Here is a 20100-nt window from a genome sequence, read left to right as displayed (position 1 = left end):
CTCACAATGGCGCGCACTTTGCCCACCTTCTAAAAAATGGCAAAATGTGGGAAGATCTTGGTGGAAAACCTGTTTCTTTGGGGGGAAACATGCAGAAGCTGACTGCCATATTTTGGGGCAACGTTCACCCATTAACTCTGTTCCTCTCTCCACAGATGCTGCCAGACCGGCAGTGTTTTTCGAACATTTTCTGTTTCTATTTATGGACCTCAAATGGTCAAATGAATATGAAAATAATACTCACAAATCAACAATGTTGTCAGATTTGACAAAGCTAGCAACAATAAATGCTGACTGACCTATCTAAATATTTAAGTATTGTTTGGGCCAAACCTTTTCTAAGTTGGAGGTTTCATGGATCTGGTGAAGCAAGGGTTAAGAATTTTAATGAACCTGTGCACAGTCAGCAAACATAAATTGAGGGTAAATGTTGTGATTTCTCCCTCCCTCCTTCCCTCCCCCAGCCCCCCCTCCCCCCCCACCCTCCAGGGACTAATGTCTGGAGGGTTAATAATGATTGTATCAGCTCATTTCATCAGATTCCTGAAGCAATGATTGGCTGTGATATGGGCACAGCCTAAGAAGCAGGATGATAAGTTTGCAGAGCGAGCTGCCTCACACAGTCAGACTGATCCTTCCACTCCAGCTGACTCCAGCCCAGTCACAGCTGAGAAAGTCACTTTTTACTCGTCTCCAGTGATCTCCGCATCCTCTAGAAGTGGTGAGGTAATGTCAGAAATGTTTTAAGCACTTTCATGTTCTGCTTACACAAGTACAAACTGAGAGTCAATTGTCTGAAAGGTCTATTTAACAGTTTGCAGAATGTACAGTGCTGTGTTATATCTGTAATAAAAACACTGACAGGGTGATTCATCTTTGGTAACAAGTGAAGAGAATTTATTTGAAATGGGAGACCTGTGTAGGAGCTGATCTAACGTAATTTTAAAAAGTTTCCCTATTGGAAGTGGCTGCCTGTGTCTGAGAGATTGCCCCAGGAAAGGGATTTTGCTAATTGTCATGGAATTTTATTCGTGTTCAAACACTCACATTCAATATATTTAATTTATTTGATAACATTCAGCAGAGTAACTTATTTTTCAACCTTCAGGGTTTGTTCAATTTGTGCATCTTCTGGATGACTTTTAGATGGTGATAGGGAGTTTGGGGGAGTTTGAAATCAGCCTGGAACATTGGTAGAAAACACAGGTAGAAATTGCCAACGTCCTCCTGCCTCACGGGCATCTGAACAGATTGTATTGTCTGATTCAGTCCTGATAGGTGACAGCTCTACGCCTCTCACCTACCCCAATCGAGAGCAGTTTCTTAATGCCACCTCGACAGTGACTGTCAATCACCTGCCCCCTGGTTGATGTGTTGCCCTCTGATTACTGAAATCGGTTCTGAACCAATTCTTTAAAAATATTCAGGTTGGAGTGATACAAATCTCAATCCTATTGCAGCTCTGAGCTGGGTGAGCCCGTCTCTCGCACAAGAGAATTCTGGAAGGAGTCTCATCCACAGTCACACAGGAGTCTTTATGAGTAAAAGGTTTAACTCTTATTAAAGATGCTTCTCCAGGGATTTCAGATGAGCAGGAATTTGCATTAATGCTTTGTGAAATATTTCTACGCACACATAAATGTTTGCAGTTGTCATTTTAAAAGTGAGTTTTCTGCTGAATTATATACTTTGATATATTTAATAGTTGGGATTTACACAAACATTTTTTTGCAGTGCGTAGTTTCTGTCATCTTCACTTTATTTGTGTCAGACTCCAAGTTGCAAGTATCTTATGGAACCTGATAGCAACACTCGGACATCACTTTCTTGATAAGGATCAGTTACAGATAGATAGCACCAGGGTCACGCATCATTTGAAACTACCTCCCTCGTTCAGTTGAGAGTCTTTTATGTTAAGTTGTGTCTTTCTTCCTTTGCTTCCTTGGATGAGTTGGCATTTTGTTGACGGACACGCGCTCTCTTACTTGTTGTCTCAATGGGTTGAGCCCCAGCAGTGAGAACGAGGTAACTATAAGGAATGAGAATCCCTCTGCCATTCGGAAGTTGGATATCACACCACAGGGAGAAAATGGGGTTTAATTTCCGCTGTGGGTGATGTGGGGAGGTGGGGGCAAAAATGTTCTCAAAGTTGTGCTGGTTAAGTAGTGGTTCGAATTTCGCCAAAAAGTTCATTTCCAAAATTCAAAGTGTGAAATCTTCAATGAACCATAGGGGGCAGTGGAAGAGAACTCGGTTTATTTTACTCTCCATTCGTGAGTATCTCTGGATGTGTTTAAAACCTGACCGAGCTTTTTTTAAACATGGCTGAAATAAATAATAATAATCGCTTATTGTCACAAGTCGGCTTCAATGAAGTTACTGTGAAAAGCCCCTAGTCGCCACATTCTGGCGCCTGTTCGGGGAGGCCGGTACAGGAATTGAACCCACGCTGCTGGCATTGTTCTGCATTACAAGCCAGCTGTTTAGCCCACTGTGCTAAACCAAACAAGGATTTATCACAGAAATAAGCATTTTGACTAAGAGTTGTCCAAGTCTGGCATCTGAAACCTGAATGAAAATCACTGGAGATGTATTTTCTTATAACTGCGCTGAACTATTTAACTGTTTGACTGATGTGCACCAGTCACTTTATTTGTAAGTTAAAAGAAGTTTGGATATGGAGAGGTGTTTCCAATGTGCTGACTAGCAGCTGTGTTACAGGGAAATTTACCCGATAAGTGCTTTTGGAATTAGATTCCACCAAGTTTTGTCATGCTCAGAATTTTAATAACTGATCCAGGAATTGCCTTTTAACCCACTATTCATTAGTAACCTAATATTTCACAGCCAAGCTGGTTCAAAACTCCCAATTTCACCTTCGTTACCTCACTCAATTATTTCACTCAATGATTTTCTGTGTTGTTATTTAATGATTAAAATGGGCAACTGGTGACTTGTTGTTCACCTCAATGTTTTCGTACAGGAGGAAATATTTGGAAGCTTCATTAGATGCTGGATATCTGGTATAACCCTGGGATCAACTATTCCCTGTGACATTATTAACTTACAGTAATTACGTACTGGTAAGTTTCTTAATGATCCATTTACTGTATTACAGTCTGTTACACCATTAATTAGTTAAACATTATACGTTTGATTTAAATAAACTTTATCAACGATTTTACAGCACAGATGGAGACCATTCAGCCCATCAACACTATCGATGCTAGCTCTTCAGCTAGAGTTGTGCAAAATGATCCCACTTCTCTGCTGTTTCCCATAACCTTTAATATTCTTCCTTTGCACACACTGATCAGATTTTCCCCCTGTGTCAGTCGCCATTCCTGGTAAACTTCCACATTCCAATAACCTGCTGGGAAGCAGCAGAAACTCAGTAAAACAAGGCAGGCGTGTGTTGTTGTGTCAGCTGAGGTTGCAGCCCTGGTAAAGAAGGGCGAGCAGGAGGGGAGAGTGTTTGGAATGTCGCTCACTGAGAATCTCAGTGTGGAACCGTGGGGACAAACGTGGGCTACGCAGAGAAAGGGGAAGGTTGTTGCTGTACAGTTGGCGAGAGGCTTTTTGCCGTGATGCTCATCCTCCCCTGAGGTAACCTGGGTGAAAGGAGTTTCTGTGTGATCAGAGGATGGAAGTGATGTTTATTTGTTTGCCTGGTTCCCAGTTAGAAACTTGAGCTCCTTACTCGTCTGTTTATGTTGAGAATCACAAATGAGACGCAGCTGAATCCCAACCACTAAGCTCACCACAGGCAAAACCTAACCCTGCTTCACCGTGACAGCTGCTAACCGCACGGTGGGTGTAGTTAACGGAGGCGGTGGGTGGTTTTAGCTGCCCGTTGGAGAGCCAGCGAGGGTCCCACGTCACCTCTTCTCGGGAAGGCCCACTGAAATATTTGCCACTTTGGACCAAGGATCCTGGGGGAAGAAGTCTCGCCTGCTGGGAAGTGACGGCCAATCAGAGGCCTGCAGCTCTATTGAGCAGTAACAGCACCGGGGAGGCAGGGGCTGCTGGTATGACACCTGCCCGGGATTGTTGTTGGATCACAGGCCAAGAGTGAGTGACGACAGGACGCAGGATCATGGGCTGGGGGTGGAGGGATCGAGGGTTGGCAGGAGCACCAATCTCAGTGGTCTCCCATTTCCTGATGCCAAGCCCCTCAATCAGGGCTCCCACTGGCGGGTTTAAATGCAGCGAAGGCCGGTAAAATCCAGCACATGACCTACCCGGCACCTTCCATACGTGGAAGCATGGATTGGGAGTGACAGGAAGCAGAGTGGTGGTTAATGGTTGTTTTTCAGATTGGGGGATAGTTTGCAATGCGTTCCCGTGGGTCACTGTTGGGACGCCCGCTCTTCCCATCATATATTAATAACATGCCGACCTTGGAGTACGGGACACAATTTACTTTGCAGATGGTACAAAACTCAAGCATTGTGAGGAGGATAGGTGTTATAACCTGCCTGCCTACCACTGGCTGGGGACTAATGACAATCCCACAATCCTGTGGGAGTATGAGCTTTCCCAATGAGGAGGGGGGGGAAAAACCATTAGCAGATTCCCTGCATAAATAAAGCTGGCCAGTTTGGAACCAGCTAGAGGAGAGTGAGCAGCAAGGGAGTTGCTGCTGCTGTTGTATATATGTGTTATTGTAAATAAATGTTATTTCTTTCTAACCTTCAACTCGTGCTGGATTCTTCGTGGTCCTCACAAAAATAGGGTAGAAAATCAAAAGGACAGGGACAAGTTGGTGGAGGGGGCAGATAGGAGGCAGAAAGGAGGCAGGTGAGGTTCAATGTGGAGAAGGATGAGGCGATGCATTTTGGTAGGAAGAACATGGGGAGGTAATATAAAATAAGGGATAAAATTCTAAAAGTGGATGGAGGAGTAGAGGGACCTGGCTGTACGTGAATAGATCATTGAAGGCAGCAGGACAGGTGGAAAGAGCACAGTTGAGTTTATATTATTGGGAGCTTTATTAATAGGGACACAGAGTGGCGGAACAAGGATGCTATGTTGATACAAGACACTAGTTAGAGCTAAGCTGGAGTTGTGTGTATAATTCTGGGTGCTGCATTTCATGAATCATGTTAAGGGTGGGGGTTGGGTGGGTGGGTGGGGGGGTGGGGGTTGGGGGTTGGGTTGGGGGGGAGAGAGGGGTGGGGGTGGGGAGTTCCTGTTCCTCATAAATCTGTACGCTGAGTGGATTCTTGAAGTGAGCAAGCCCTCCACAGCGTTGGAGCCATCAAGGCCGCTAGCTTTGTTGTTTGTCATGGGTTTTGTTGGCTGTTGCTCCTCTCGCACTGATGCTGGTTCACCCAGGGATTGTACCACAGGGCACTGGGGGTTAGGTTGGAGAATATCAGCTGCCAGTTGACTTTGAAAGTAATCTTGACGTCAGGACCATGTAAGAAGGCTCACCCTGTTATTCTAGACCATAGCTCACTTCAGTCTGCACTTTCTACCTTCATCAGTGATGTTGTTGACCTGCGATTGCCCATTCAGAGGTTAACACTGCCAAAACCTTCGAAGGAGAGAAGGATTTTGGTGCTTGCAGTTGTACCTGGGGTGCGTCTTACACAAGTTGATCCAGGATGTAGAAAACTCCAGGGTGTGGGAAGACACATATCACGTTGTGGTGCATTGATGTTGCTATCTCCACAAACCTGCCCATAAGTAACCCAAAAGTGTAACGTGTTTCCCCAACTGAGGTAAAGCGCAAACTAACTTGGCACTTGTCAACTTGGCTGAGAAAGAGAAAACTGAAAGAGAGTAATTTATATTATTTCTCTCTTATTTGAGGTTGTCTGTAATTGGTTAAAATGTGCTTCCAATTTTTGTTTGGCCCTGTTAAATTGTTTATAAACATAGAACATTAAGTGCAGAAGGAGGCCATTCGACCCATCGAGTCTGCACCGACCCACTTAAGCCCTCACTTCCACCCTAGCCCCATAACCCAATAACCCCACCAAACCTTTTTGGACACCAAGGGCAATTTATCATGGCCGACCCACGTAACCTACACGTCTTTGGACTGTGGGAGGAAACCGGAGCACCCGGAGGAAACCCACGCACACACGGGGAGAACGTGCAGACTCCGCACAGACAGTGACCCAAGCCGGGAATCGAACCTGGGACCCTGGAGCTGTGAAGCAACAGTGCTAACCACTTGTGCTACCGTGCTGTCCATATCTCTGTCACATGTACAATGTATAAAACTTTGATTTGTTGCCGGAGCAGTGACCTTGCTAAAATCAGTGGCTACTAGAGAAACAGGAAAGGTCACAGTGCGTGTCTTAGTCACTTTGTACAAGATTTTAGTGTTAGAGTTGTCGGGCTCCTGCACCCTGTATCTCGGGAAATTAACAGGCGATCTTAAGAAAGGTTCTCAGCTTTTGCGTTTCAGTAATTCCAGCAATGCGACAGTGGGTTTTCAGCAGCCGTGTCAACCAATGAATTGAAGGAAAATTCTGTGTACAGAGCAAATTGAAAAGCAAATAACGTTTTTAAAAAGTGCCGATGAGTTTCAGAAAACAGAACTCACTTGTGTGGAGGATGGTGGGACACGTCCATTCCATAGAATTTACAATGCAGAAGGAGGCCATTCGGCCCATCGAGTCTGCACCGGCTCTTGGAAAGACCACCCCATCCAAGGTCCACACCTCCACCCTATCCCCATAACCCAGTAACCCTACCCAACACTAAGGGCAATTTTGGACACTATGGGCAATTTAGCATGGCCAATCCACCTAACCACACATCTTTGGACCCCTCACCTCCCTCTCCTTCCCCCTCATCACCCTCCTACTTATCTGCCTTCAGTCACTCTAATTGCTCCCCATCCCCCTCTACGCATCATCCCCTTCCCCTGTACCCCACCTCGCCCTTATTGCACACACTATCCCCTACCCTATACATCTCCGCCAATGCCCCTCCCGTTTCCCCCTTCCCTCTTTCCTATTCCCCTCCCATCCGGTTCCACAATGACCATGAGACTGTGGGAAGAGTTTCTGTAAAATGTTCTGATGGCCCTCAAAGCTTCACATTTAAATTGCTTCATTTTTTGATGGTGCCCCTGCTGCTCATCGAAGGTGAGCAGTATGACTCATAGTTCACCAGGGTGTGTACGTACATGCTGACATTCGAAGCAGAGGGAAATTGACCATTATAAGTCTTTGTCCTATGGCGTTTTCACGCTGTGTTCTCTAATGAAGGAAGGTCTTGTATTGCAGATCAACAAACTCCACAAAATGATGAAAACTGTCATTCTCTTCACGTGCCTGGTGGTCACAGTGTTCGCCAGCCCGGTAAGTGTTACCTTTTCCAAATAAGAAGCTACTTGCTAATTAAAATAAAACAGAAATAATGAGTTAACTTTTTTAAATGTCTAATTGTCCTGATTAATTACAGTCCAGGTATTAATCTTAAAGGACATTGTGTGAAGCTGGTGAAATTGTTTGACAAGACTTGCTGCGCATGAGGATTAAGATTTTGTTGCATTGTAAGGGGTATTGTTGTAAACCAGTGGTGGGTATCCTGCAGCCCATCGGAGCTCTGAGTCTGGCCCACAAGACATTTTGTTGACATTCCGCTGATTTCCGTGCGTGTAGCTTTGTTCCTATCGGTTTGACTGAAGTGATTCACACGTAAAGCGAGGGCGAGTGACGTGGGGTGCGCTCTGATCGCTCACCACACTGACTGCGAGAGCCGTGCACTCCCTCTGGGTCCAAACATAAATATATATTTTGTTTTTACCGAAGTTGAAGTTGATGTCCCAAGAGCTGTATCTAATTCCTGCTTGAAATTACACAACGCTTGGGCCTCAACTACTTTCTGTGGGAGTGAATTCCACAGATTCCCCGCTCTCTGGGTGAAGACATTTCTCCTCACCTCAGTCCTAAAAGGTTTACCCCTTATCCTCAAACTATGACCCCGAGTACTGGACTCCCCCACCATTGGAAACATTCTTTCTGAATCTACCCTGTCTAATCCTGTTAGAAGTTTCTATGAGATCCTCTCTCACTCTTCTAAACTCCAATGACTATAATCCTAACCCACTTAGTCTCTCCTCATATGACAGTCCTGCCATCGTAGGATTCAGTCTGGTAAACCTTCGCTGCTCTCCCTCCATAGCAAGAACATCCTTCCTCAGATAAGGACACCAAAACTGCCCACAATACTCCAGGTGTGTCCTCACCAATGCCCTATACAATTGTAGTAAAACATCTCTATTACTATACTCAAATCCCCTAACTATGAAGACATACTATTGGCCTTCTTTACTGCCTGCTGTACCTCACGCTTGTTTTCAGCGACTGATGCACAGGAACACCAAGGTCTCTAATTTGTATGCCTCGTCTTTGAATCTACTCCCTAATTTCCCTTGTGAGGGACATAGTTGGTGAACAAGGCCGATTTCAATCCTACAGCCCACTCACTAGCCTAGGTTGCCTATCACTGTTTTAAACGCAGACATTTCAGGGCAGTGCCTGGGGACAGGGAGGATTGGGATATCCATGTACAGGGAGGAATGGTCTCTGAAAACAATCTCAGAGCAATCACCGATATGAAGCAGAGCAGAGAGAGCCCTGTGGGAACTCATGGATGAGGAGGATGTGAAGAGAAAGATGAGCAAAGATCATCGCCGATCACGCTCACCCACCCTCAGGAGGACAGAGGATTTTTCCAGCCAATTAAGCCCCGAAACATTGGCCGTTTCCCTCCCAAATCCCTCAGAGATTCTCCTCCAAAACACTGAAGGCAGCAATGTCTTGAAACCTGAAAATGAGAGCAGGTTACTCCAGTGACCATCCTGATAATTCCTTTGTATCATTCACAATCTTCCATCTCATGTTGCAGGTCCGTAAAGTCAGAGATTTGGGCAGCAACAGTCATGAGGTAATTTGCCTTTTCCATCATTTTTAAAATATGGGTCCTTTAATCTGTTTTTTTTAATAAAGTATTTTTCGGTGAATCGCTACTGTAGTGTTAACACGTTGAGGAGCTTCGTGGAGATGCTGGGATGGACACTGAGCCAAACAATGGACTATCCAGGGCAATGGCCAAAAGCTTGGCTTCGGAGCTGCGGGAAGCCCAAGCTAATAATATTTTGTTTTGAAAGTCATGAAACATCTTTCAACCACCTTGCGACCCTTCCAAATTTAAGTCATTATAAATATGGAAGATTTTGTTCTGTGTATTTAATGTGTCTTTTCAAGTCAGTCTAATTATAGAATTAGCTTTCGGAGCATTTTGTGATGTTATGTTGTTCTATAATTACAGAATTACTATCAGTATTATCGACACTTCTACCCAAACATATACAACCGTTACTCGCCTTTTCGACCGGGATTCCCCATGCAACCCAATTACCCATATTATCCCTACATGCCTACGAATCCTGGATATCCTGGCTACTACCCAAACTACTTCCCCAATTATAACTACCCAAACTATGGATATGTACCAATGTATAATGGTTTTGGAAGGAATTCTAATACACAACTCTCAAAGGTAAAGGAAGATAATAATGTGGGAGAAGATGGACTCCAGGAGTACTCAGTAATCAGCAATACCAGACCCCTCAGTATGAGTTCTGAGGCTTCATTTGAAGATTCAAGCAGTATGGAAGATACTAATTTCAGGATACCCTTTATGGATGTGCCATATGACCTCCCACATTACGGGATCCCTGGAAATCCAGATTTTGGTGTATCTGAAAACCCAGATTATGGAGTACCTGGAGATCCACATTATGAGGTACCTCGAGTTCCAGATTATGGGGTACCTGCAGTGCCAGATAATGAGGGACCTTTCACACCAGGGGTAGACACCAATGCTGCGGGTGTTGGGTTCGATCAACAAAACTCTCAGGATCCGGCAACTGACGTTTTTGATACGGAGGAACCTGCTAGTGTTCTCCCATTCTCTGACTATGAGCAAGGAATGGACTCATTAGGATTAAATGGTGAAGATGATTCTATGATCGGAGGCAGTAATGAGGGTGTTAGCCAACAAAACACAATCTTTAATCCGTTTGGATTGGACGTGATATATGATCAATCCTGGAATAATGAGGAATTTTCCAATCAGCAAACTCCAAATGAAAACTTGGATGAAGATGATTTAACGCAAGAGGATGAGGTATTTGTCTATTTCTTCTACTTATTGCTAGACATACTAATTAGCTGATAAGATACAAGGGGCTGAATCTCCTCAGATATTTCAGCATTGATAACACGGTATTCTGGCCAAGTGAGGATTCATTAGTTTCTCAACTTTGTGTCTTTGCTCACAAAGGATGTCTCAGCATTTCTGGTATTCCTCACATTGAATTCCTGGCACTGAAACAGCCACTCAGCCCCAGTGGCCAATGCCGGTGTTTCTATTGCTGACCAGCCTCTTCCCACCCTAATGGCCACTTCCCACCCTGCCCCTGTCCTGGATTTGTCTCTCTCACTCATGTTGGCATTGAACCTTCCCTTAAAAGCTTCAGATATCGAGCCCTGCTGTTTTGCCAGTGTTTCAGTGCTGAGAGGCAGTTAGCCTGCTTGGAGAGTCTGGAACCAGGAGACAGACAGACGAACGAGGAGCAGGCCATTCAGCCCTTCCAACCTGCTCTGCCATTCCATAAGATGTTGGCTGGTCTTATTGAATCAGAATTTAGGATAAAGGGACTTTAGGACTGAGGGGAGGTGAAACTTCTTCACTCGGGCGGGGCGGGGGGAGGGCGTTGTGAATCTTTGGAATTCTCTACTCGAGAGCTGTGGATACAAAGTCATTGAATAGATTCAAGACTGAGATTGGTAAGAGTTTTTAAGACAGATAAAAACACCCAATATTGATCAAAGGAACCACTTTACAGTTTCCATGGAAAAACAAAATGAAATCAGAATCCTGAATACAATGATTATTTTATATGAGGTAAAATTGCAATGTTTATAAAACAGTGCATCGGTGTAACTGAAAAATGAAAGAAATGCCATTTGTATATATTGCAAGCTGTTTGTCTTTTTTAATTCTTAAAAGATAATTATGAGTTAAAAATCAACCATGATTTGCTCCTTTTCTAACAATTGGTTTCATTAACATAAAAAAACTATGACATTTACACTGTATCTTTACAACAATGTGTAATGTTGAACCATATGTCCAATGGCTCTGCTTCAGGAGGCTAAGGGGTTATGTGGTAGTATGTATTGGGGGTCATGTGGGACTGGAAGCCCTAATGTCATTGGCTGACAGATCCCGGGTCCTGGTTGGCCGTTGACCTCTAGCTCTGCCCTGAAGGCGGAGTATAAGAAGCCGGAGTCTTCCCCCGCAGGCCAGTTTACTATCGAGCTGCGGGGGAACAGACACGCTTAATAAAGCCTCATCGACTTCACTCTATTCGTCTCACGGAGTCTTTGTGCGCTACAATTTATTAAGCGTGCCTAAAAAGGACTATGGAGCTCAGGATCATTCCGGAATGCCTGAGGATCAGCCCCCACGCAGTGAACGCGGCAGCAGCCTTCAAGCACTGGCAGACTTGCTTCGAGGCCTACCTCAGAACGACCACCGGCCGGGTCACAGAAGACCAAAAACTGCAGGTCCTGCACTCGAGGGTGAGCACGGAGATTTTCTCCCTCATCGAAGACGCGGAGGATTTCCAGACGGCGTTCGCAGCACTGAAAAGTCTCTATGTCCGCCCAGTTAACCAAATCTACGCTCGCTACCAGCTCGCGACGAGACGGCAAGCTCCCGGAGAATCGATGGACGAATTCTACGCCGCGCTGCTGATTTTGGGACGAGCCTGCAGCTACCCGTCGGTGAACGCAAACGAACACACGGACATGTTAATGCGCGATGCTTTTGTGGCAGGTATGCAATCCTCCCAAATCCGCCAAAGACTTCTAGAAAAAGAGTCGCTAGGACTCTCAGAGGCACGGGCCCTAGCAGCCTCCCTAGACGTGGCCGCGCGTAATACCCGCGCCTACGGCCCCGACCACGCGGCAGCCCATTGGGCCCCGTACGTACCCGTCGCGGCAAACCCCCTACCCCCCCCGGACACCCCACAGGCTTGCGCGGTCCAAACGCCGAGTCGCACCGGGGGCGCCCGCTGTTATTTCTGCGGCCAGGCGAAACACCCCCGACAGCGCTGTCCGGCCCGCGCAGCCATCTGCAAAAGCTGCGGGAAAAAGGGCCATTATGCGGTTGTGTGCCGGTCCCGCGAGGTCGCCACTGTCCCGGGAGCACAGGGAGCCCTGCAAGCCGTTTACGCGCCCCAAGCCCCCCAGCACGCCATGTACGACCCGCAGGCGCAGCCGCTCTGGGTCCCGACCACCGCGGTCCCGGGAGAACAGAGAGCCCTGCACGCCGCTTACGCTCCCCAACCCCCCTCCCCGCAGCCCATGTATGACCCGCCGCCAGCGCTACCGCTTTGGGTCCCGGCCAACACTCTCCACGGAGAGGAGGGAGTTTTGCGCGTCCCTAACGCCCCCCTAACCCCCACCCCGCGCCCCACGCCTGACCCGCCGGCGCCAACGACTTGGGCCCCGACCACCGCTGTCCCCGGTGAGGGAGCTCCGCGCGGTCTTAGCGCTCGCGGTCCTAGCGCTCGCGGTCCTAGCGCTCGCGGTCCTAGCGCTCCCCAGCCCCCCCAGCGCACCATGTGCGACCCACAGACGCCGCCATTTTGGGTCCCGGCCACCACGAGGGGAGGACGGGCGCCGCCATCTTGGACCGCCCCAGACCTGTATGACGCGTGGGGGCGGCCATTTTGTCCACCCCCGCCGCCATCTTGTGACCCCCCAGCCACGTGCGATGTATGGGGGCGGCCATTTTGTCCATCCCCGACGCCATCTTGGACGGCAACAACGGACCCCACTCCACTACTACAACCACGTCTCGCTTCAATTACGCTCGATCAAGCTCGGCCCCGGACACTCCAGACGACGACGACAACGGTGCTAATAAATGGCCACGAGACGCCATGCCTAGTCGACGCCGGGAGCACGGAGAGCTTTATACACCCCGACACGGTAAGACGCTGTTCCTTGACCACCTATCCCAGCGCACAAAAGATTTCCCTAGCTGCAGGATCCCACTCCGTACAGATCCAGGGATTCTGCATAGTTACCCTAACGGTGCAGGGGAGGGTGTTCAAAAACTACAAACTAAACGTCCTTCCCCAACTCTGTGCCCCCACCTTGCTGGGATTAGATTTCCAATGCAATCTACAGAGCCTTACGTTCAAATTCGGCGGCCCAATACCCCCACTCACTATCTGCGGCCTCGCAACCCTCAAGGTGCAACCCCCGTCCTTGTTTGCGAACCTCACCCCGGGTTGCAAACCCGTCGCCACTAGGAGCAGACGGTACAGTGCCCAGGACCGGACCTTCATTCGGTCCGAAGTCCAGCGGCTACTAAAGGAGGGCATAATCCAGGCCAGCAATAGTCCCTGGAGAGCGCAGGTGGTAGTAGTGAAGACAGGGGAGAAACAAAGGATGGTCATTGACTATAGCCAGACCATCAACAGGTACACACAACTAGACGCGTACCCTCTCCCCCGCATATCCGACATGGTCAACCGGATTGCCCAATATAAAGTCTTCTCCACCGTGGACCTCAACTCCGCCTACCATCAGCTCCCCATCCGCCCAAGTGACCGCAAGTACACAGCCTTCGAGGCAGACGGGCGATTATACCATTTCCTATGGGTCCCTTTTGGCGTCACAAACGGGGTCTCGGTCTTCCAACGGGAGATGGACCGAATGGTTGATCAACATGGGTTGCGGGCCACGTTCCCGTATCTCGACAATGTAACGATCTGCGGCCACGATCAGCAGGACCACGACGCCAACCTCCAAAAATTCCTCCAGACCGCCAAAGCCTTGAACCTCACGTACAACGAGGACAAGTGCGTTTTAGCACCGATCGGCTAGCCATTCTGGGCTACGTAGTGCGCAATGGGATAATAGGCCCCGACCCCGAACGTATGCGCACACTCATGGAATTTCCCCTCCCGCACTGCCCAAAAGCCCTGAAACGCTGCCTGGGGTTCTTTTCATACTACGCCCAGTGGGTCCCCCAGTACGCAGACAAGGCCCGCCCCCTAATACAGACCACGACCTTCCCTCTGTCGACAGAGGCTTGTCAGGCCTTCAGCCGCATCAAAGCGGATATCGCAAAGGCCACGATGCGCGCCATCGACGAGTCCCTCCCCTTCCAGGTCAAGAGCGACGCCTCCGACGTAGCTCTAGCGGCCACCCTTAACCAAGCGGGCAGACCCGTGGCCTTTTTCTCCCGGACCCTCCACGCCTCAGAAATCCGCCACTCTTCAGTAGAAAAGGAAGCCCAAGCCATAGTGGAACCTGTGCGACATTGGAGGCATTACCTGGCCGGCAGGAGATTCCTCCCCTCCACCGACCGCAACGCATATTTTCTTAATGTGGTGGACGAATACTCCCGCTTCCCTTTTGCCATTCCCTGTTCTGACATGACCGCGGCCACAGTCATTAAAGCCCTGAACAGCATCTTCACACTGTTCGGTTACCCCGCATACGTCCACAGCGACAGGGGGTCCTCTTTCATGAATGACGAGCTGCGCCAGTTCCTGCTCAGCAAGGGCATAGCCTCAAGCAGGACGACCAGCTACAACCCCCGGGGGGACGGGCAAGTCGAGAGGGAGAACGGCACGGTCTGGAAGGCCGTCCTACTGGCCCTACGGTCCAGGGACCTCCCAGTTTCACGGTGGCAGGAGGTCCGCCCGGACGCTCTCCACTCCATCCGGTCGTTATTATGTACGAGCACTAATCAAACGCCTCATGAGCGTCTCCTTGTTTTCCCTAGGAGGTCCTCCTCTGGAACGTCGCTGCCGACCTGGCTGGCGGCCCCAGGACCCACCCTGCTCCGAAAGCATGTGCGGGCACATAAGGCGGACCCGTTGGTCGAAAGGGTTCACCTCCTCCACGCGAACCCCCAGTACGCCTACGTGGAGTACCCCGACGGCCGACAGGACACGGTCTCCCTGCGGGATCTGGCGCCCGCCGGCAACACGCACACCCCCCCGACACCATCAACCCAACCCCCCCCCCCCTTCCTGCCACCACCGCACCCCGCGACCGCCCCCTTCCCAGGAGGATCGGTTCCCCTCCCCTCAGCACCGACCAAGAATAAAGCCCAAGCTGAAACCGTAAGGCTCCTGGAGGCGACAACACCGGTACAAGCACCACCACCACCGGGGCCGAGGCGATCGACACGGACGACCAGACCACCCGACCGACTCGTGGCGTCGATCTAAAACTAAATATGGACTTTTCACAAGGACATTTTGCTTTTCTTCCTATACCCTCTGTAAATAGTTGTAACAGGACGATACTGTCCAATACGGTACTACCATGTAACTGTTCTCTCCTCCCAGGACCAGTACTGTAAACCCTTACCACCATACGAAGCATCACCCCGCCGGGTTCATTTTTGACAAGGGATGAATATGGTAGTATGTATTGGGGGTCATGTGGGACTGGAAGCCCTAATGTCATTGGCTGACAGATCCCGGGTCCTGGTTGGCCGTTGACCTCTAGCTCCGCCCTGAAGGCGGAGTATAAGAAGCCGGAGTCTTCCCCGCAGGCCAGTTTACTATCGAGCTGCGGGGGAACAGACACGCTTAATAAAGCCTCATCGACTTCACTCTATTCGTCTCACGGAGTCTTTGTGCGCTACAGGTTAATAATGAATTGATATTCTGTGTACCAGTCTTCAATTGACCTCAGAAACTGTTTTCTCTTTCATTTTATCTTCAAGGGTTAAAGGTGTTAAAACGCACAGCCTGCAATATATACACAAGTGGATTTTCTTTCATTTTTAAAGTCAGAGGAGACACTATTTTATAACCATTTTTATAATCTTTATTGTCACAAGTAGGCTGACATTAACACTGCAATGAAGTTACTGTGAAAATCCCCTCGTTGCCACACTCGGTCACCTGTTCGGGTACACAGAGGGAGAATTCAGAATGTCCAATTCAATTAACAAGCACGTCTTTCAGGACTGTGGGAGGAAACCGGAGCACCCGGAGGAAACCCACGCAGACACTGGGAGAACGTGCAGACTCCGCACAGACAGTGACCCAAACCTGGAATCGAACCTGGGGCCCTGGAGCTGTGAAGCAACAGTGCTAACCACTGTGCTACCGTGCCATTCTTGATGACAAAACAACATTTTTTCAATAATTTTCCACCTATCCCCGTTCCATGGTTGCACAGACTTCTGCTAACAGGGAGGTGAAAGGTTACCGGGGGTCAGCAGGAATGTGGGGTTGAAGTTACAATCAGCCATGACCTTATTGAACAGCAGAGCAGACTCAAGGGGCCGAGTGGCCTACTCATGTTCCTAATTCGTATGTACAGGAACTACATTGGACCCGTTTCCCAGAGTCTCTCCAAGCCACTTTTTCCAAAGCCTTCCAGACAGCCTGCCTAACACTTTCCAATTTGGTCAACTTTCTTCACAGATGCTTTGAACAGCCAGGTTAACAATTATTTTAACTAATCTCAGCCCCTTTGGCAGGCAATTAATCCAGGGTTCTAATCAATTCTTTGTTTTCCTTGAAATTGGTATTAAAGCACAGAAAAACTTTCAGTATATGACTGTCAAATTGGGTTGTCACATTTCAAAGTGTTAGACTCTATTACAGATGCAAAACAACCTTTCAAAATTATTTTATTGTTGATTCTTCTGACCTCAGTTCTACAATTTATGAACAGAACATACAGTGCAGAAGGAGGCCATTCGGCCCATCGAGTCTGCACCGACCCACTTAAGCCCTCACTTCCACACTATCCCCGTAACCCAATAACCCCTCCTAACCTTTTGGTCACTAAGGGCAATTTATCATGGCCAATCCACCTAATCTGCATGTCTTTGGACTGTGGGAGGAAACCGGAGCACCCGGAGGAAACCCACGCAGACACGGGGAGAACGTGCAGACTCCGCACAGATAGTGGTCAACGGGGAATCGAACCTGGGACCCTAGCGCTGTGAAGCCGCAGTGCTATCCACTTGTGCTACCGTGCTGTCCAATCCATCCAATTGTAATTAATCTTCAACAATTTTCTTTTGTCTGTAGACCCAGAATAATGGTAAAAACACCGTGGACGAGGACTCAATAGTCCTTTCCAGTGATGAAGACATTGATGGGACTGAATCCAATCTCAATGAGGAAGATAAGGATGAGGAATCAAATGAAGATGATGATGATAAGATTAACACTGAGGTTGATGATGTACAAAACAAAGTCAGTAAGTATTACCTTATGGTTGTTTTTTGTAAATAATAACACAAACATTTTGTCTTCTTGGCTCATACTCATTCTGACCTGTTCTTCTTCATTAAGCATGAGTACATTGTCTCTGGGAGGGCAGTTTGCGAGCTTGCAGGAGCTGAGTGAGAGGTTTGACTTGGCGTGCGGAGAGAGTTTCAGGTACACGCAGGTGCGGGACTTTGCAAGGAAGGTCTTCCGGAACTTCCTGATAGTGCCTGCCTCCTCGTTACTGGAGTGGGTGCGAGGACAAGCGGGAGGAAGAGCTGGGGGCGGCACTGGGGGAGGGATTGTGGTGTGAGGTGCTGCGGAGGGTAAATGCCTGAACTACATGTTTGAGGCTGGGGCTGATACAGCTGAAGGTGGTGTACAGGGCGCACCTGACAACGGTTACGATGAGCCAGCTGTTTGAGGGGGTGGAGAATGTCTGTGAGCGATGTGGGAGGGGCCCTACGAACCATGTTCACATATTTTGATCCTGCTGAAGCTGGAAAGGTTTCGGAGGGCAGGTTTTTGCGCCATTTTGGGGGTTTTGCATGTTGATGTGGAGCCCGGCCCTCCAGAAGCCATATTTGGGGTGTCGGACCAGCCCGAGCTGCAGGCGTTGTTGGGCCTTTGCCTCGCCGGTTGCTCACAGATAGAGGTCAGCTTCTCCACCCTGTACCTCGGTGTGGCGGGGGACCTGCTGGAGTTCTAAGCCTTGGAGAAGGTGAAATTTGTTTTAAGGGAGAGGCGAGTGATGGGTTCTCCAAAAGTTGGGGTTTGTTTATTCTGCACTTTGGAGAGTTGGTTGCCGTTGACTGCTGAGGGAAGGGTGAGGGGAGGGAGGGAGGTAGGGGGGTGGGGGTTTAATGTGTTGGGTGCGTTTATTTTTGTTATAAAATGTAAAAAGTTGAAAATTTGGAATAAAAATACTTTTTAAAAAAGCATTAGTGCCTTTACATCAGAGGAAGTTCCAGTAAGAGCAATCGAACATTATTGTACTGTCACGAGACTATTGTTTTTATGGGACATAATACTTCCTTGCATGTTTGGAATGTGGCTTTTCAATCTATAATTTTTACCCCTTTGCGGTTTTTGGTGACAAAGTAGGAATGGTCCTGGCTAGAGGTGCAACCGATACAATGGCTGAGTTATCCATCAAGAGGTGGACTGAGGTAGAGGATTCAGTGTTCAGAGTGAGCTGGGCAGTCTTGGTAATGAACAGTAAATGAGGTTTGAAGATCAACTCTGGGTCCAGTAATAAAACTGGCAGACAAAAGTGTTCGACATTATAGAAAATCCCCTTACGCATTCTTTCTGTTGCAGACGACAGTCATCCCTCCTTTGCCTCCCAAGGTGCTGAATAACTGAGGTGAAGAAGATGTTGGACCTGAACTTTAATTCTTTCTCGACATGCCAGTCTTTGATTTGTCAAGTTGTGACAGATGGACAGTTTATGTCTCTTTCATCACTGAAATATTAAACCAGGAAACTCCTCTACTTACAATTTAAATAAATTAATTTTATTTGGGGCATTTGGTTTGCTGCTGTTATATAGATTATGGGTGCAATTCTCCAAAAGGTTTCTAAGTGCGGTCTCCAGCAGGAAACGAGGTGTGATTCCTGCTGGGTGGGTCAGCGTGATCCAGATCGCAATCCACCCACACTTAGATATTTCTTTGGAGGGTGGGGTGCCGGACCGAAAGATACCAGCAAGGCCGGCTCCTCAGAAAACGGGGTTCCATTCTTAAAAGGCACCTCAATCTTACGACGACCCTACAGCATCTCAAAACGAGCTCACGCGGGTGCAATTCGAGTTATGGCCCCTCCCCCAAGAGCCTCCGGTCATTGCGCGAATCGTGTCTGCATGAGAGGGCCAGCGAATCACCGCTGATGTCTTACAAAATGCTGAGCAATTCCTCATGGATGATTTCAAGATTCCTCAAAGCTGACGTCACATCTAGGAGACTCTAAATAACGATTTACTTGTACACAATTATTTTTGTTATTCATTCTTGAGATGTGGGCGTCGCTGGCCAGGCCGGCATTTATTGCCCATCCCTAATTGCCCCTTGAGAAGGTGGCGGTGAGCTGCCTTCTTGAACCGCTGCAGTCCCTGAGGTGTGGGTTCACCCACAGTGCTGTTAGGGAGGGAGTTCCAGGCGCTGACCCAGCGACAGTGAAGGAACGGCCGATATATTTCCCAGTCAGGGTGGTGAGTGACTTGGAGGGGAACCTCCAGGTGGTGGGGTTCTCATGTACCCGCTGCCCTTGTCCTTCTGGGTAGTAATGTTCACGGGTTTGGGAGGGATACTATCAAATAAACGTTGGCAACTTGCTGCAATTAAATTAACTATTAAATGTCAAGGTGCATATGTTCCATGTAGCATTAATACTGAGTCGTCAATGAAATAAGCAAGGTCTTTGGTATCAGGCAGTATTGACCCATTGACCTCAACATGTTTCTATTTTATATAAAGGTGCATTTGTATGAGATAAAGGGCTTTTAAATAGTTACTTCTGTAATGAATAGGACCTGATTTGATTGTGCGTCTGCTCCTGTTAAATCTATTTGATTAAATCTACTCACTTCTTCTAATAAAATGTTTTGGAAAAACCTTTTGCTGGAGTGATTTAATTGCATGGATATAACTCCAATTTCTTGGGAATATTGTAAAGATTTTAAGGATATGGGAAGCAGAAATGTCCATGTGCCTGAGACCATGTCTGATTCCCCCAATTCCCGCCGGGAATGTGCTAGGAGCTTCCACAATGCTTCAGAGATCATTGAACTCAGCTTTTCT

At 48.0% G+C, this 20100-nt stretch overlaps 2 protein-coding genes across 2 annotated transcripts in view; one reads left to right on the top strand and one right to left on the bottom strand.

Moving 5' to 3' along the window:
• LOC140408264 (uncharacterized) overlaps positions 1–20100 on the bottom strand; it is a 179571-nt gene that overhangs the window by 105223 nt on the left and 54248 nt on the right. The gene's annotated exons all lie outside the window — the stretch shown is intronic.
• On the top strand, positions 576–19913 carry LOC140408262 (uncharacterized). Its single transcript, XM_072495226.1, has 6 exons — positions 576–726; positions 7248–7322; positions 8875–8913; positions 9298–10158; positions 17123–17294; positions 18623–19913. Exons 2-6 carry the CDS (start codon positions 7266–7268, stop codon positions 18661–18663), a joined length of 1170 nt encoding a protein of 389 aa, XP_072351327.1. The 5' UTR covers positions 576–726; positions 7248–7265; the 3' UTR covers positions 18664–19913.

This window comes from Scyliorhinus torazame, chromosome 3, assembly GCF_047496885.1.
Source record: "Scyliorhinus torazame isolate Kashiwa2021f chromosome 3, sScyTor2.1, whole genome shotgun sequence".
Classification (NCBI taxonomy): Eukaryota; Metazoa; Chordata; class Chondrichthyes; order Carcharhiniformes; family Scyliorhinidae; genus Scyliorhinus; species Scyliorhinus torazame.
This window is presented reverse-complemented; position numbering and strand designations above follow the sequence as displayed.